The sequence below is a fragment of the Panthera pardus genome, unplaced genomic scaffold (assembly GCF_024362965.1).
Source record: "Panthera pardus isolate Hobbes unplaced genomic scaffold, ASM2436296v1 HiC_scaffold_22, whole genome shotgun sequence".
Taxonomy (NCBI): domain Eukaryota; kingdom Metazoa; phylum Chordata; class Mammalia; order Carnivora; family Felidae; genus Panthera; species Panthera pardus.
Genome location: NW_026526788.1, coordinates 34,211,601 through 34,231,113, shown reverse-complemented (window position 1 = coordinate 34,231,113; position 19,513 = coordinate 34,211,601). Strand labels below are relative to the sequence as shown.

The window sequence follows — 19,513 nt, the reverse complement described above, 5'->3', positions numbered from 1 at the left end:
TACGGAACTGAATGATAAGCACCAGAGAAATCTTACAAAAATAGTTTTACAAGTAGAAATTCGAAGAAAACATTTATAATCTAATACTCCCTGCGTGTCCCTCCCCCCTGAAACTCTAAGCATATAACCACAAGCTTCATAAAGCAAAAGTGCAGCCTTTGCCCACAAGTCCTGTCCCTGTGCTACTTAAATAAACTAAACTAAGTTGCACCATACAACTTCTCAAGAGTTCTTTCTTGGCTGTTGCACTCCACGATCCAGCAACACTTGTAAGGGGAACAGAAGGTCTATCACTGGATTACCTTGTAGTGCTGATCAGGATTCTTTGCTAATAATTTCCTTCTTTCCATTCCCTATCTATCCTTAAAAACCTTTCCTTTCCTGCAGCTCAACGGGACACCCTTCTATTGTCACATATGAGATAGGGGAACTAAAGGAACACCATGAACAGCTGTTTGTTTGTTCCTTTGTTTCTTTTTCCCACTTCTTTCCCACCTCTACTTTTGCTAGGACATACACACATGTTATAGAACAGACAATGTATGTCCTCCTTGGAGAGGACAATGATTTCTTTGGAGTCTCCCAACAAACACAACAGATAATCTAAGGAGTGACCAGGCAGGGTTGTCATGAACTTTCCAAGACCATGGACTCATCAAGACACCTAAACACTCTTTATTCCTGGATTATGGAGACCACCCAACAACCTTCCTCAGTAAAAACCCCATGACCCCAGCAAAGACAAGAATCACTCTTCTTTCTTTTCTGAATCTCCCTGATGCTCTGTTCATATCTACACTCTATATCTTCAATAAACTCTGCTCTCACTTCCTCTTGGCTCACCTTTGATCTCTACCTTGCACAAAGCCAAGGACTCTCTTGGGTGGTCCTACAGGCCCTCCTCTGAGTCCTTGGACCCAGCCAGCCTTCATCAGATGGAATGCTACCAGATTCATAAATGAGCAAACAAAGCTAATTTGATCTTCAAATTTACTTAGATCAATTTTGCTTTTTAACAGAGATCAAAGTTTCCCAGATAAAATTCTGAATCTTGAAAAGGATTTGAGGTAGTGAGAGGAGACCTACAAGGAGGAGGTTTTTAGAGGGAGCAGCATGTGCAATTATATGGACAAGAGGGACATGTTCAATGAATTGCAAACAGATGCTAGAATTAGGGATTAAAAAGCAAAGAAAGTTCTTTAGGTTTCATCATGCAAAGAGAAGTCATTGAAAGGTTTTAAACCTGGAAGAAACAAGATCAGATTTCCATTTATAAAAATTATAATAGGCCAAATATAAATAATGTGCATATTTGAGTGTCCCCACACACGAGAAAGAGTTAGATGATTCACACGAATTATCTTAAATTAACAATACAAAGTAAGGGTGACAAAAAAGCCAAAGAGCTACAATTGATTTCAGAGTACTCTTGATTCAACACTTACACTGTGACCTTGAAGAAGTATGTTAAATTTCTTGTCGCCTAGGGGTGCCTGGGTGGCTCAGTGGGTTAAGTGGCCGACTTCGGCTCAGGTCATGATCTCGCGGTCTGTGAGTTCGAGCCCTGCGTCAGACTCTGTGCTGACAGTTCAGAGCCTGGAGCCTGTTTCAGATTCTGTGTCTCCCTCTCTCTGACCCTCCCCCATTCATGCTCTGTCTCTGTCTCAAAAATAAATAAACGTTAAAAAAAAAATTAAAAAAAAAATTTCTAGTCGCCTATTCTTCATAGGATGAAATACTACCATAACTTCAAAAGAGGTCATAACAATAAGGGATACATCACTTAATAACTATGGAACTATGTAACCTGTATTCAAACTAAAAATCAACAGTCCAAAAATAAAGAACAAATCTGCTGCTTTCTGAAAGGGCATCAATTCAACACCCAATGTTTCCATATGTATATACTGGAAAATTGACTACAATTTGGTAAAATGCTAAGAACAATGGACTAAAAAAGAAGACCTGAGTACCAGTCTTCCCTACCAATTATGATTTCTATGCCTCAGTTTATTCTTTACCAAAAATAAAGGAATCGTACACTAAATGTTTTCTATAGCTGAAAATATTCAAGAACCTGAGGACATTTTCATTACTGCTGTAAGAGAATGGCATAACTTAAACATTAAGTAATACCTTATGAAAAACTTTGTGGGTGGGAAATGGAATCATTCATTTTAAATCAATCATTCATGATAAAACACAATTTTACCACCCTAAAGTTTTTTGTACATAAAAATGGCCATAAGCAGAGAGGCTTAGAGCCATAACACCCTAAGTCTTTAACAAAAAAATTTCTAGGGGCGCCTGGGTGGCTTGGTCGGTTAATCGTCCGACTTCAGCTCAGGTCATGATCTCACGGTCCGTGAGTTCGAGTCCCGTGTCGGGCTCTGTGCTGACAGCTCAGAGTCTGGAGCCTGTTTCAGATTCTGTGTCTCCCTCTCTCTCTGCTCCTCCCCTGTTCATGCTCTCTCTCTGTCTCAAAAATAAATAAACATTAAAAAAAAAATTTTTTTTTAAATTTCTAAATAAAATTCCTAAAGATTGACAGTAAACTGTATGCTAAGTCATTCCTGTAATCAACCTACATAATAGCTTTATTTACTCTGCCATACAAATGTGGACATCAATGGCTAATGGCTAATAACAATGATAATGCTGTCAACAATACCAGTAACAAAGTCAATGACATGATCCCCAGAATCCAACAGAATCTTACAGTCTTACTGATAAATTTTGTTTTACAAATATCAATAACTCATTCCAAAGAGAATGGGATAGTTATTAGAACTTTCACATAGGGGTTTCCCAGTGTAATCTGAAATGAACAAAAAAAGAAGTGCTTCCTCTACTAATCTTTGAAAAAAAAAAGTGTTTCATCTCATACAATATTGGTTTTTCCAAATCCTTAACAATGGATTTACAAGGTTAAATGATTACAATTAAAAAAATATTTCATTTATGCAGGCCCAGGTAAAATAATTATGAAAATAAATACGTAACTTTATTAGAGTATACTTTATGGACTACAAATCTAAGGTAAGAACAAAAAAAAATTCTCTCATTACACAAACTGTTGGAACACAATGAAATATTGATAAACATTAAGTTCTCAGTCAGGTCAGTCAACAAATATAATGGCTTATTGAGTCTTGGAAACACAAATGAAAGTTTCTACCCCTAAAAAATATTTAATCACTTTTAAATATCTGATGACATGTCATATAGAAAACATAATAAATTTATAATATGCTTGCAGGCTTCCAGTTTTGGAATAAATAAGTCATGGGAATAAAAGGTACAGCAGAGGGAATATACTCAATGGTACCATAATAATGTTATATGGTGACAGATGGCCGTGGCACTAGTGGTGAGCACAGTATAACATATAGAGTTGTCCAATTACTATGTTATACACCTGAAACTAATGTAACATTGTGTGCCAGCTATACTCTAAATAAATAAATAAATTTATACTATGATAACTCCTGAGGGCATAATTAGAATCAACAAAGGAAATAAGAAACATGCAAATGATAACAATACACTTAAAAATAACCTGAAAGTCTTGGGCACCTGGGTGGCTCAGTCACTTAAGCGTACAACTCTTGATTTTGGCTCAGGTTGTGATCTCACCATCGTGAGACTGAGCCCTGCATCAAGCTCTGCGCTGAGCTTGGAGCCTGCGTGGGATTCTCGCTCTCCCTCTCTCTCTGTGTCCCTCCCCTGCTCGCACTCTGTCTCTCTCTCTCTCTCAAAAATAAAAAAATAAAAATAAAAACATTATAAAGATAATATGAAAGTCTTGAAGAGGGGATGAAAATTACCCACATCTCAGGAATTGAAACATTATTACTGTTATTTTCCAAGTCTCACTTTAACAAAAAAAAAAGCATTGCAGAGAAATGAAAAGCATAAATATATACAGACATGAAAATTAAGGCAGAGCTTTCTACTTAAAAAGTTCTTCACATGCAAGGGAAATTGAATTTTTGTGGTTTGGCTATTACAAACTGATTTAAAGATACATAAATTAGAATATTTTAATTATACAATCACCTACTAATATTAAACATTCTTACATATAGTAAGTACTAGAATATGACAGACCATCTTGCTTTTTCCAGAGATTTGATTCTACTTTTATTCTTTCTTCAAGGTGGACTGAACCCAAAGTCATTGCTTTCATCAATGACTAATCTATACCTCTTTGCATGTGAGTTAATATTCTTATGGAGAAGATCTAATCCTACCTTTGTTAAATGACTCAGTAAAACAATTCTAAACAAGTTACTAAGTAATGATTTATACTAGTCTAGAATAAAATCCCCCAAAGTACTAAGACTTTAAACTCTGCCCCCCCACCGAAAAACTATACCATAAATCAGGTTTTCAGGAGGCAGCAGAAATGTGATCAGCTTCCCCACTGTGATCCTTTAAAAATATGCAGCATCTCTTTTCAAATATAAAGCACTCACCAAAGCAACAGCTTATACTGTATACCATTCTTCTGAATACATTTTTCTACCTTCTCTGGTTTAGAGACAGTAAATTGTTTTGTTTATTTTTAAAGTTGTCCTGCTGGGTTGCTGAGGATCAAATTGAGAAAAAGTCTGCAAATTACATCCAGAAAGGGCTTCTGATGATGTTCCTGAAGCACTGAATTAACCAGTCTTTACCTCCAAATTTATCGTATTTATAGATTAAGTCATTTTGTTTTGGGTGTCTGTTACTTTGTTTGGGTGTCTGTATACCTACAAATAGTATGCAAATATCCTGACTTTGGAGACAATTAGTTCTGGAAAAGTTTATACTCTCATCTGTCACATATTTAAAGAAAAAAATTCTAATTAAAAAAAACTAAATTTGGCATTAAAAAAATTCTCTCAGAATCCAAACCTAAGGGGGCAGTCACACAAATCATTCCAAACTTAATCACCAACACCAGCTGCCTACTAGAATTAGAGGCACTTATATACAAAGTCAATCCAAATGTTGAAGAAAAAAGAAAGCTTGTTTGCTCTCTACTAAGGAAACTTAGGTTGATAATATTTGAGGAATAATGAGAGAGGCACTTAATTTTAACTCAGGATTCTGATTTTCATAAGGAGCCTGCTGTTAAAATTGATTACATTCATGAAAACAAAACTTGGATAACAAAGCTGTTTAATTAATCATCAACCTTGTAGTGAAACCAAGAATAACCAAAATTATTGTGAATAAACCCACTTAATGATAAAATACACGAATAAACATATGAACTGAAACCATCATAGATACTCTGCGGACTAAAGCAGTCTTTAAGTATTCACAAATATTTACTAAGTTTCTACCATGTGCCAGCCACTGGGGATACAAAGATGAATAAAATATGAACCTTGTGCTCAAAGTACTGAGTCTAGAAAGAATATTAACAAAAAATAAATAAATAAATAAAAGCAGAAGTAGTTATTTGCATGCCAGGCATCATGGAATTCTCTACATGTACATTAAATATACGTAATGCTCATAATAATCCTGTAACGTTAAGGATTATCACTCTCATAATTTAGATGAGGAAATATTTAAAAGGATAAGTAACCCCAAGTCTCACAAGTAGGAATTATCAAAACCAGGATTTTAATTCTGGTCTGCCTGTTGGTTTGTACCAAACTAACCCCAGAGTACAGGAAGAGTGTACAATAGAGAAGACTACCAGAAAGAATATCTGAGTTAAGCCTCAAAAGGTGAAGAGGAGTTAGTCAAGGAGAATAAAAGAGGTTCCACAGTTTTTGAGAAAACTTTAAATAATACATGAAGTACTAACATTGGAAAGCACTACTATACATGTGACACATAGGTTAAATCAAATTCAAAATGACATGAACTTAAGTAGCCAATAATATAAAGGAAGTCCACTCTAGATTTCTTCAAAGACTAATGGGAGATGGGTTAATTATCCTTAAAGATTGTGAGAAAATAACTGACTAAAAGATAAAAACTATAAGAACCCCAGGAAAATATTTATATATTGATTCAAAGTTTTTACTCATATAAGAAAACATTATTACTATATCAAGGATATAATATGTTTTAAAGATAACAAAGAATAGGATTGTTACATAAATAAAACTAGTTCAATTCTATTCTTTTAAAGAATTACCTAATCTAAATTTAGTCAAGGTTAAAAAATATTAAAACAAATTTCTTTGTGCCACCATAATGCATGCCTGTATTTGTGTAAATTATATTTTAAGGGAATAATATATGTTTAGTATTAACAAAGGGCTCAAAATAATTATCTTACAAAATTGTTTAAAAGCTTATTCATGTATGATCTTAACAATGACCTACTAAAATCAAATTTTTATAAATTCAAAGAGCATATACACTTTAGCTCTTTCCTATCTTCATCTTTTATGTTTTAGTCCCTAGCTTTATGGTTGACATCGGTTTGCACATTTTGCTAAATTCTATCGTGGAAGCCAGTCACGTTCCCTCTGCCCTCATTCTAGAATGGAAAATATTTTTAAAAACTAATTACACAATTTAATATTTAAATATAAACTAGTTTGGGAGACAAAGGAGAAAAAAAGTGGGGGTGAAAAAAATATACACATTCTGTAAAAGGGAAATCAGTAGTAGGATTTGATAACAAAGAATTTTCTTTACAAGAGCATAAATTTATGGAAATTATACGTGTAAAAGACATTTTCTACATTTCTTTGTTGAATTTTGGGATCCTGCTAAGATATTTCTCTCTCCTCTTTCTGTCAAGCAGAAATTTTGTCTGTTTCAATAAAACAAACAAAAAAAATCCTTCAATGAACATTTTCCCACCCAATTCAACATTAAAAAACTCAAAAAAAAAAAAAAACACCATAATTCCAAAACCTTTTTTTTCCCCCCAAATCTTCCATTAGGCTTTATCTATCTCCTTATGTCTAACCTAACACAGTGTTGCAGACCTAGGAATTGGTATCTCTGGCCTTCCCAAACAAAAAAGCATAAAAGTTGTTGCAATGTTTGAGGAAGTGGGTTTCATTTCACACAAGCTATTAAAATTCAGTATCTACAAAGTGAGACATTTTTATAAAATAACATTTTCACAAGAAAAACAATTGAAATTATTAGCATACAAAGTAAAATTTACAGAAAATTTCAAAATCTAGTCTAAATGTTCAATCGTTTAGCTAAATAATCGAAAAAGTCAAGTTGTAATCTCAATGAAGTTCCACAGAGGGAGCTAGCATCACAAAGAACAAATTTATACTACACTGGACTTCAAGAAACGACCTAGTCTATTAGAAATAATTGGATTTCCATTCACCAACATGAGTTCAGTTTATCTTCTAAGATTTTACCCTAGATATTAACAATCCCCCAAAAATACAGTATTACCTACATATTATGGCATATTTCTATTAAACCATGTTAAAACTTATTAAAGGTAATATCTACCATGAGTACCTTTAAACAGTTTGTGAAGTAGGTACATTCATTTTAAATATTATTTCTCCTGGGGTACCTGGGTGGCTCAGTCAGTCAGTTAAGCATCCAACTCTTGATTTTGGCTGAGGTCATGATCTCACAGTTGGTGGGTTCAAGCACAGAGCCTGCATAGGATTCTCTCTCTCCCTCTCTCCCTCTCTGCCACTCCCCTGCTCGCTCTCTATCCCTGTTTCTCTAAAAATAAATAAATAAAGATTTTAAAAAACTATAGGAAAAAAAATAAATAAAATAAATAAATATTATTATCCCTCCCAAAAAAAGTAAAACATAGTCTTTCTGTAAGTCACTGAATTTAGGAAAAGTACAAAGCAATAAATAGAAATCTGAAATCAAATCACAATCTATTTCTTTTCTAATAGAAGATAAGTTATGTAATCGCTCCAAGCCTATTTCCCATAAAATGGGAATGATTATAATTTTTACATTCTAGTGTTGCTATGAGAATTAAATTAGAGCACAAAAGTAACTGACATAAAGATCTCCTTCCTTGTTTTTTAATACATAAGTATTATTTAATTCTTTAATAAATTTTTTTTCTAAAAAAATTTCAATAAATTTTTAAAAAAATCAATAATTACAGTTAGTAAAGAACATGTTTTCAAGGATTAGATTAGTTGCTAATAGATGCTAAAAGTTCCCCAAAACTCCCAAATCCATATTACTCCCAAAATTTCCGACTCAGTCCTCAAGGGGATATAGATAGTGTTGGCATAACCCTTACAGTGTTTTTCAGGCAGAAATCTGTCATAGCTTCATTCTCAAAATATTCCTGTTTGTTGTAGGCCAAGGGAAAAAAGAATTCAACAATCAGAAGTTTCTGCTCTCTTTATTCCATGTTGACCCTGATGAATATTCCCATTGATAGCACATACTGCAATACTGTCAAGTAAATTTGTAACAAAGGATTGATGAACTACACTGGGACTGAAAAGCACTGAATAAAACTTCAGAAAACACCTCACCCTTCCACCCAGGGTGAAAAATCAAAGAGAGAGAAAGCAAAATAATAATAACAATATACTACTACTACTAATAATAATAATAGTCAATTTAAAACAACAAAGAGAGAACAAAGAAGTCCATTAGCATTTTTTGCCTGAAGAATTTCAGGCTAGAAACTTAGAAACTATACCCAATAGGATTACTGAATAGACTAAAAGAGAAGTAGGTAACTAAACAAATCATTTGCTTAATGGATAATTATAAAATAGCAGAGTACTGATCTAATCCCACAAGGATATTTGAGAGACAACTACTCCAAGAGCAGAAGCCAGTTGAGAGAGTTTTCATAAACATCATCAGACTCACAAAAACCTACATCACAAGTAACTTTTATATAACCTTTCCATAGCTCGAAACTTTTTCACATAATTTCATTTAACCATCCTTAAACTTATTCAAACATGAAATTTTCACCATTTTATAAAGACATTAAATTCAGAAGATTAAATGATTAATCCAAGTGTGATAGGTTTTATACTTGTGCTAACTAGAACTATATTTCCCAGAATTTCCTTTCCTATATGGTTTCAGATTAGGACGAACCACAAAACAATTCTGTGTACAATGTGGAGGGTGCAAGCGAAGCAGCAGCCATTTTATTCCAAAGGTAGTTATTGGTCACAGGTAGTGAAAGACAGAGAAGTATGGGTAGAATTCCAATTTGCCCTTATTTATCCCCATACCACCCCAGCTCACCCTCCCAAACAGTACCAGCACTAAAACCAGATGCTCCACTGAAACTTGAGAGGTGGTAGCTGCAAAGAGCCAACAACCTACCAGCCTCCTTTACAGTTTACTCCAGCGGTGGATTTTTGAAAGCTTCAACTCATGAAACTGAACCAGGACTGGACTTTTCTCTGATTCTTTGTGAGCCTTTACTTCCCTAGTTTCTTCCACAACTGAACAAGGTTTAATTCCTACAGTAAATTCCTTTATTTCTTAACACTCATAGTGGAACTGATACACCAAGGTTGTAATCTATGACAAAATTCATACATAAATTTCTTCTAATGCTAAGTCCAAGGCAGTACACATTTCTTCAAAAGCAGAAAATTGCAAGTTAGTTTAATTTTCTTTTTAATGTTTATTTATTTTTGAGAGAGAGGGAGAGAGCACGAGCAGGGGGAGGGGCAGAGAGACAGAAGGAAACACAGAATCTGAAGCAGCTCCAGGCTCTGAACTGTCAGCACAGAGCCTGGTGCAGGACTTGAACCCATGGACCGTGAGGACCAGGAGATCATGACCTGAGCTGAAGTCAGACACTTAACCGACTGAGCCACCCAGGAGCCCAGGATTAATCCTTTAAAGGTTTTAAGATTTTACCAATAATGACATATATTTTTCATTCATCCATCATACATACATGAATATAAATCCAAGTTTAATCCCAAAATTATCTCTTGTAATGAGTTCTTCTTTATGTCAGGGTTAATAATTTTCTTTGAAATAGTAAAATATTTAAGCAAATATTCCAGAAGTTTCATGATCCAGGTATAACAACAGATGTGAAGAAACTATGAAATCCTAGAATTTTAAAGTGAGAGCACAGTCAAAAGTTCACCAAACAGGATAAACTCTGGTCACAGAGAAGGTGAGAACCATTTGTGGTTGCCTGAAATAAATTCGATCAATGTTCATTTGAGATTCTCACAGAAGTCACCTGATGGTATTGGTTTAAAAAATGAGCAAAATAAATCTAACATACATTTACAAGGTACTCCTGGAGGCACAGCTTTGCAAGCACAAATGGTATATGTTACAGCTTTTTTAAAGATCAATTTTAAAAAGCAATAGTGTAGGGGGAAGAGTTAAGATGGCAGAGCAACATGGAGTCCTGAGCTTGTCTCATCCCTGAAACGCAGCTAGATCTGCACAAAACCATTTTGAACACATAAAGAAATTGATCTGAGGAACAACACAATGATCTGCATTAACTTGAGCCAGAGAACTCAGCAGGTACGTGGTGTGGAGAGGTGAACAGGGGAGAGAAAAGCCGTGGAGGGTAGGGAGCCATTTTCATAGAGGGAGGACAGAGAGAAAAAGGAAGGGGAAGAGAACTGCACATCCGGATCGTGCAAGAAAAGCACTCCCCCTCAAAGCAACTGGAGAAAGAGAAAGTGAAAACAGTTGCACGGAACTGAACAAGAAATCTGTTCCCCAAAACCATTGACAGCGAGAAAGGAGAGGGTTTCAGTACCACCAGGATTCTATAAACAGTGGAGCACAGAGTCCGAAGTTTCAGAGCTTAGTGCCCGATAGTGTTCTGGTGAGGAAGTAGGTCAAATCCCCAGGAGCAGGCAGCACGGTATGAGGGGTCTGTGTGCTACATTGGGAGAAGTGGTTTCCCTGCTTGGAATGCATTTGGTAGAGACCATATGGCCTCCCCACAGGCAAAGGTCCCAGCAGACCCCAGAAAGCAGCCACATTTACTGGTTCGGGAACAAAGACACCACAGTTCAGCAAAACCTGGTGCCAGATGTGTGTTGTGATTTGCCATAATCTCTGAACCTCTGCCACTGCGCAATCACACAAACGTTATCTGGGGCAAACTAGCACCCAGCCATTGCTCAGCAAGACCCTCCCCAAGAGAGCTGGCATGGGTCTCTGAAGTGTGGGGTTTGCTTTTTTTTTTTTTTTTTTAAGTTTATTCATTTTTTTTTTAAATATTTATTTATTTTTGAGAGACAGAGTGAGACAAAGTGAGACTGGGGGAGGGGCAGAGAGAGAGGGAGACACAGGATTGGAAACAGGCTCCAGGATCTGAGCTGTCAGCACAGGGCCTGACGCAGGGCTCGAACCCACAGACTGTGAGATCATGACCTGAGCCTGAGCCGACTGAGCCACCCAGGCGCCCCAAGTTTATTCATTTTTGAGAGAGAGAGACAGAGTGTGAGCAGGGGAGGGGCAGAGAGAGAGGGAGACACAGAATCTGAAGCAGGCTCCAGGCTCTGAGCTGTCAGCACAGAGCCCAATGCAGGGCTCAAACTCATGAACCGGGAGATCATGACCTGAGCTGAAGTCAGACGCTTAACCGACTGAGTCACCTAGGCGCCCCTGAAGTGTGGGGTTTTCAAACAACACCATCTGAGATAAAATTCTGGAAGGAAGTGCTGCCTGGCAGACAGACAGCTTGGACACAGGCAGGATACAGGCAGGGAGTGGATGGAGGGCTCAGACAAAGGAGCTTGATCGTAGGTCGGTGAGAGTATGAAGTTTCTGCGCCAGACTACAGAGCTGGGTGAAGCCATTCATTTCCACATCTCCCATGAATGCATGCATGCACACTGATCCACCCCAGTAAGCTAAACAGCGCCACCTAATGGAGAACAGAGCCATTACACCAAGCCCTGCCCAACTCCACCCTCCAAGCACATCCTACAGGAATACCAGCACAAGTCACTCCATCTGCTTAGTGTTCAAACTATAGAGTGCTTCATAGCTTGAGTTCTAGGGGAAACTGGAGGTAACTTCATTTGAGTTTCATTCTGTTTTCTGGTTCATTTATTTGTTCATTTTCTTTGCTTCTGTTTTTGCTTAAATTGTTTTCTTTTATCTTTCTTTTTTTTCCTTTCTTGGATACAGAATAGGAAAAATTTATTTTTTACTTTATTTTTTATTTCTTTACTTCTTTATTCTATTTTATTTTGTTTATTTAATTTTTCTATTTTATTATATAATTTTTTTAAGTTTTAAATTTTTTCCTACCTTTCCCTTATTTCTCTATCAAGCTTCTTTCAACAAGCAGACCAAAACATACCTAGAATCTAGCTTCCTTTATTTGATTTTTTGTTTTGTTTTTAATTTTTATTTTTAATGTTATTAATTTTTTTCTTCCTCCAAAATGACAAACAAAGGAATTCACCCCAAAAGAAGAATAGGAAAAAATGAAAGCCAGGGACTTAACACAGATATAAGTAAGATGTCTGAACCAGAATTTAGAAACACGATAATAAGAATACCAGGTGGACTTGAAAAAGGCATAGAAGAAACCAGAGAACCCCTTTTTGCAGAGATAAAAGAAATAAAATTTAGGCTGAAATTAAAAATGCTATAACCAAGATGCAATCTCAAACGCATGCCATGACAGCAAGGATGGACAAAGCAGACCAGCGAGTCAGCAATACAGAAGATAAAATTATGGAGAATAACAAAGCAGAAAAAAAGAGGGAAATAAAGGCAAAAGATCATGATACAAGACTTAGAGAACTCAGAGACTTATTAAAAAGGAATAACATCTGAATCATAGAAGCCCCAGAATATGAAGAGAAATAAAAAGGCGCAGAAGGTTTATGTGAGCAAATTTTAGTGGAAAACTTTACTAATCTGGGGAATGGCACAGATATCAAAATCCAAGAATTACAGAGAACCCCATTAGATTCAACAAAAACTGACCATCACCAAGGCATACCATAGTAAAATTCACAAAATACACAGAAAAGGAAAAAATTAGGAAAGCAGCAAAGGAAAAAAGTCCTTAACCTATAATGGAAGACAGATCAGGTTCACAGTAGACCTATCCACAGAACTTGGCAGGCCAGAAAGGAGTGGCAGGATATATTCAATGTGCTGAATCAGAAAAATACATAGCCAAGAATTCTTTATCCAACAAGGCTGTCATTCAAAATAGAAGGGAAAGACAGTTTCCCAAACAAAAACTAAACCAGCTCTGCAAGAAATTTTAAGGAGGATACTTAAATTCTTAAATTCTTTGAGCAGAGAAAAGACAAAACAAAAATAAAAAGACCAAAAACAACAAAGAATAGAAAGGACCAGAGAACATCACCAGAAACACCAATTCAACAGGCAACATGGTGTTAAATTCATATCCTTCAGTACTCACTCTAAATGTCAATGGACTAAACGCTCCAATCAAAAGACACAGGGTGTATCAGCATGGATAAGAAAATAAGACCCATCTACATGCTGCTTACAAGAGACTCATTTTAGACCTCATATAAAGGCCATATACAAAAGACTCACAGCTAATATCCTCCTCAATGGGGAAAAACTGAGAACTTTCTCCCTAAGGTCAGGAACATGACAGGGATGTCCACTCTCTCCACTGTTATTCAACATAGGATTTAAAGTCCTAGCCTCAGCAATCAGACAACAGAAAGAAATAAAAGGCATCCAAATCAGCAAGAAGGAAGTCAAACCTTCACTCTTTGTAGACGACATGATACTCCTGTGTGGAAAACCCAAAAGACTCTACCAAAAAACTGCTAGAACTGATACATGAATTCAGCAAAGTCGCAGGATATAAAATCAATGTACAGAAATTGGTCACATTTCTATACACCAATAATGAAGCAGCAGAAAGAGAAATCAAGGAATTGATCTCATTTACAATTGCACCAAACCATAAAATACCTAATAATAAACCTAACCAAAGTAGTGAAAAATCTATACACTGAAAACTATAGAAGGCTTATGAAAAAAAAAAAGCTTTTTGAAGATGACACAAAAAAATGGAAAAACGTTCCATGCTCTTGGGTTGGAAAAACAAATATTGTTAAAATGTCGATACTACCCAAAAAAATCTACATATCCAGTGCAATCCTAACAAAATAACAAACAATTCCAAAATTTGTATGGAACCAGAAAAGGCCCCGAATAGTCAAAGTAATGTTGAAAGAAAATCCAAAGCTGGAGGCATCACATTTCTGGCCTTCAAGATGTATTACAAAGCTGTAATCATCAAGACAATATGGTACTGGCAAAAAAAAAAAAACAAGTACACAGAAAAATGGAACAGAATAGAGAACCCAGAAATGGACCCACAAACATATGGCCAACTAATCTTTGACAAAGCAGGAAAGAATATCCAATGGAATAAAGACAGTCTCTTCAGCAAGTGGTGCTGGGAAAACTGGACAGCAACATGCAGAAGAATGAACCTGGATCACTTTCTTACACCATACATAAAAAATAAACTCAAAATGGATCAAAGACCTAAATGTAAGACAGAAAGCCATCAAAATTCTGGAGAAGAAAACAGGCCACAATCTCTCTGACCTCAGCTGCAGCAACTTCTTATTTGACATATCTCCAGAACCAAGGGAAACAAAAGCAAAAATGAACTATTGGAACCTCATCAAGATAAAAAACTACTGCACAGCAAAGGAAATAATCAGCAAAACTAAAAGGCAACCAATGGAATGGGAGATGTTCGCAAATGATATATCAGATAAAAACTTAGTATCAAAAATCTATAAAGAACTTATCAAACTCAACAGCCAAAAAACAAATAATCTAGTGAAGAAATGGGCAGAAGACATGAATAGACATTTTTCCAAAGAAGACATCCAGATAGCTAAAAGACACACAGAAAGATGCTCAACATCACTCATCATCTGGAAAATACAAATCAAAACCACAAGGAGATACCAACTCACACCCATCATGATGAATGGCTAAAATTAACAACCCAGACAACAGATGTTAGCAAGGATGCAGACAAAGGGGAACCCTTTTGCACTGTTGCTGGGAATGCAAACTGGTGTAGCCCCTCTGGAAAACAGTATGGAGGTTCCTCAAAAAATTAAAAATAGAACTATCCTATGACCCAGCAGTTGTACTACTAGGTATTTATCCAAAGAATACAAAAATGCTAATTCTAAGTGGCACATGAACCCCATGTTTATAGCAATACTATCAACAATAGCCAAAGTATGGAAAGAGCCCAAACGTCCATCGACTGATGAATGGATAAAGAAGATGTGGTGTGTGTCTGTATATGTATGTGTATGTGTATGTGTGTGTGTGTGTGTGTGTGTGTGTGTATGTGTGTATATATATATGTGATGGAATATATATATATATATATATATATATATATATATATATATATATACATATGATGGAATAATACTCGGCAATCAAAAAGAATGAAATCTTGCCATTTACAATATGGATGGAACTGAAGTGTATTATACTAAATAAGTCAGTCAGAGAAAGACAAATATCGTAAGATTTACTCATATGTGGAATTTAAGAAACAAAACAGATGAACAGGGGAAGGGAAACAAAAATAATATAAAAACAGGGAGGGTGACAAACCATAAGAGACTCTTAAATACAGAGAACAAACTGGGGGTTACTGACAGGGTGTCAGGTGGAGGGATGAACTAAAGGGGCAATGGACATTAAGGAGGGCACTTGTTGGGAGGAACACTGAGTGTTATATGTAAGTGATGAATCACAAAATTCTATTACTGAAATCATTATTACAGTATATGTAACTAACTTGGATTTAAATTTTAAAAATTAATTAATTAAAAATCAATATAGTAAACAGCTTATAAAGATAATGACCACATATCAAAATCAATTAAAAAAAAATACTTTTCTCATGTAAGAGGCATTTATACCTTAGGATGAAATGCCCAATGAAAGTATCATACATGGAATCAAACAATTTAGGTCAAAGAAGACTAATGTGTTCTAGAGAAAAAGGTTCTAGTGGTGACAAAGATGTCGATGACAAAGATGCTGAATGTTCAAAGAAAGAGTAAAAAAAGAAAAAAGTACTTTAAAATTATTTCACATAAAATGTAGTTAGATTGTGAATGTTCAAAGAACTGAGAAGTAAAAAAGAAAAAAAATTAATTACTTCACATAGTATATGGTTGTAAATGTATGGTGTAAATAAACTAAATTATATATAACTATAAAATTGACTTATTTCATAAACATCTCTCAAAACTTTTAGGACCAAGTTGATCAAAAGCTTTGTATTACACCCTTTCCTTGGAAGAATGAGAAGAGCTTTGCATTTTGAATCAGGCATACATAATATTTGACTAAGTTTTCTTTAACACACTCAATAAGTGGCTATTGGTCTGAGCTGGTTTCTAAAACCATAATATAATACTATAAAATTAAACAGTCATTATAAACAGTTATTGAGTACTGCAATGGATATTGACCCTTTTAATTTAAAAAAAAAAATCACTGTTTTAAAAAAATCACTATATACTTAGGGAATGGCTTGGTGCACAGAAAAAGCACCTAAATGGGAATCAGGAAACAGATTCTGGTCCAGTATTGTCAGTAAGTAGCAGTATAAGTCATTTATCAGCAAGTCATTTATCATATAAATCCCTCCTAATTCATTATAAAAAAAAAATGGATATTAGTTCTAGGGCTCATTTCTAGAATCAAAGTTCTATAATTTCAAAGACATGAAAGAAAATGGCCCCTGATTAAGGGGCCATAAAAATACCCATGATATTTAAAATGCTATACCTTGGGGTGGTTGGGGGGCTCAGTCAGTTGGTGAGTCAGGCCCGAATCAGCCTCTGTGCTGACAGCTCAGAGCCTGGAGACTGCTTTGGATTCTGTGTCTCCCTCTCTCTCTCTCTGCCCCTTCTCCACTCATACTCTGTGTCTCTGTCTCTCAAAAACAAACATTAAAAAATACAATAAAATTGTTTTGAAAAATCACTATATAACCTTGAGAAAAAAATATTTTGTGTGTGTACTTTTTATCTGCATATAGGTGACACAAAGCTTCACATTAGTTTCAGCTATACGACATAGTATAGCTATGGTATCTCTACATGCTATGCTATGCTCACAAGTGTAACTACCATCTGTCACCACATAAAGCTATTACAGTATCAATATATTCCTGATGCTGAGTCTAAAAATAATAGTCTTGAAGGACTCTATCTACAAAAAATTATTCCTCATACAGATATATACAAATTGAAGATTGCATTAAATTAAACCATAAGGGACCTGAGTTAGAAGTTAAAATATCTTTAACATTAGGGAGTGTCAAACATCAGGAAAATCCTGATGGAAGTTTGTAAAATTCATGAGTATATTTATTAAAGGATAGAACCTTAATAAGGATATCTAGAATAAGTGTAGTCCGACCTGAAGGTGTATAGCCAGCCACAGATTCCTCGAATTTTTAATTCCACAGTATTATTTGACATTAAGTGTTTGCATAATAATTAAGGCTACCAGAACTTTCTTATGGTACAATGGGAAAAATAAAGTAGACTAAGTAGAAAATAGAAGCATATAAATTATTTTATAGCTGTCTCCTTTGGACAATGACACTAAAAAGATTAAGATGAAATTTTAAAATTCCCAAACCTATCATTTTTAACTAAAAACCTCAAAGTTCCTGTGAGGAACTATACTATACTATACTATACTATTCTATACTATACTATACTATACTATACTATACTATACTATAACAGAGCAGAAAAATAGCAATGGAGATATCCCAGAATCATATGTTCAAGTTATTTTTACCTGAAAGAACCCTAAGAACATTAAAATTTTAAAAAGGAACAAAATTTTGTTCATATACCAAACTTTAAAGTGTTTTTCCTTATGCCAATCAATACTAGCCACTTACCTTTTCATAAGGAAACAAAAGAAACAAAATTACATTTTGTCATCTTAATAATGAGGTTGGGGAAGTCAATTGAGTAAAATTTACAACACTTTAATATTTTATCTGGGGAAAGAAAATGAAATTATATATTTCCCAATATGCCCTTAGTCTAGATGATGCAATACTACATGTTTTAACACGCATGCAGAAACAATTATTTCCTATGTTAATCTTATGTAATGTAAATTATCCTAATCTTACTAGTATTAAGGTAATAGTGTTAATTACATCTTTATATTTTATATCATTTGAAAACTCAGATTGTTTACATACACCTCCATAGAGGAATAAACTATGTACCACCTAGGGTTTAATGTACTTACAATTCCTTGTGTTTGTCTTCAGCCAAGATTTGGTCATTTGGTTTAAGAGAATACCTGTAACACAGAAACAAAAAAATACACCATATAAACATATAAGTACCTTTGCCTCATGGACATCTGACTGTGGTATCAACATACAATGAGTTAACTCCTATCAAATAAGCACTACTACACTGTTACAGTCCTCTGTCTTCATTGATAAAACATTGAAAAATACCTAAGTTCTTTGTTGTTCTATCAGTCACTGCCACAGACACCATCCAAAGAACTGAAGTAGGATCAACCTGACCTTTGACAACACAAGGTATCTTCAATATTCTTCTGTAGTGAATAATCTGCAATGTTACATGCCTCTAGTAGTTCAAAATTCAAGAAATTACTACAATAAGTATTTAGAAGTTCACAAAACAATAAGCAGTTATTCATTCATTAAATATACAGTAAACATCTATGCACCAGACTATGTCCTAGGTGGCATGACACAGGAGGAAAAATAAATTGTTATTTATTAGCTTAATGACCATAGGCAATCATTTCATTTATTTAAGTCTCACTTTCCCTGTCTATAAAACAGAAGTTGCGATAAATATTAGAACATTTATCTTTCAAATTACCATATAATTTGTACTGCTAAAGGTAACTGTTTCTGAGGAGTATACAGAAAAAAATAAACATTGGATGGCATTTCCCAGGTCTTCAATTCCCACTTGCGTTCAATTCTTTCCTAAAACTAAGCTGCCTGACAATGGGTCAGGGGTTTAAGTGGAAAGGTCATGCATGTAGAGTCTCCTTTCTTGCCTCCCCTTTCACAAGTCCCTTTACCCACTTTATGAAAAGAATGGCAAACCTCTCACACATCCTAAATAGAACTGTACTACATTGGCTGGGGTATAAAAACCTCTGAAGTGCTAAACAAGAAATGGTTCATAATATTTTTATCTTCAAAGCCTCTGTAAGTAAAGTACCATAAACTGCCCACAGGAATTCCTGTTTTATACATTATTTCTGTAAAGAATGAAGCCACAAATTATCAATGGGGAACTATCTGTCGTAGGATGTTCTATTTTCAGGTATATTATAGAATAGGACACAAGTTGATTACAGTTTTCTTTAAAAAGTTTATCTTTTCGGGCGCCTGGGTGGCTCAGTCAGTTAAGCATCCAACTTAGGCTCAAGTCATGATCTCACGACTTGTGGGTTCGAGCCCTGCATTGGGCTCTGTGCTGACAGCTTGGAGCCTGGAGCCTCCTTCGGATTCTGTGTCTTTCTTTCGCTCTGC

The 19,513-nt window shown here is 35.2% G+C and overlaps 1 protein-coding gene across 4 annotated transcripts in view; it reads right to left on the bottom strand.

Moving 5' to 3' along the window:
* The window catches only part of ADK (adenosine kinase), a 513,465-nt gene that overhangs the window by 428,416 nt on the left and 65,536 nt on the right, over window positions 1-19,513 (bottom strand). For 3 of the 4 annotated variants that reach the window (XM_019444618.2, XM_019444620.2, XM_019444619.2), the window contains one exon: window positions 18,235-18,288. The exons of the other annotated variant lie outside the window; for it this stretch is intronic. In XM_019444618.2, the coding sequence (XP_019300163.1) occupies window positions 18,235-18,288 (54 nt within the window). The remainder of the gene's footprint in view (window positions 1-18,234; window positions 18,289-19,513) is intronic. 4 annotated transcript variants of the gene reach the window in all.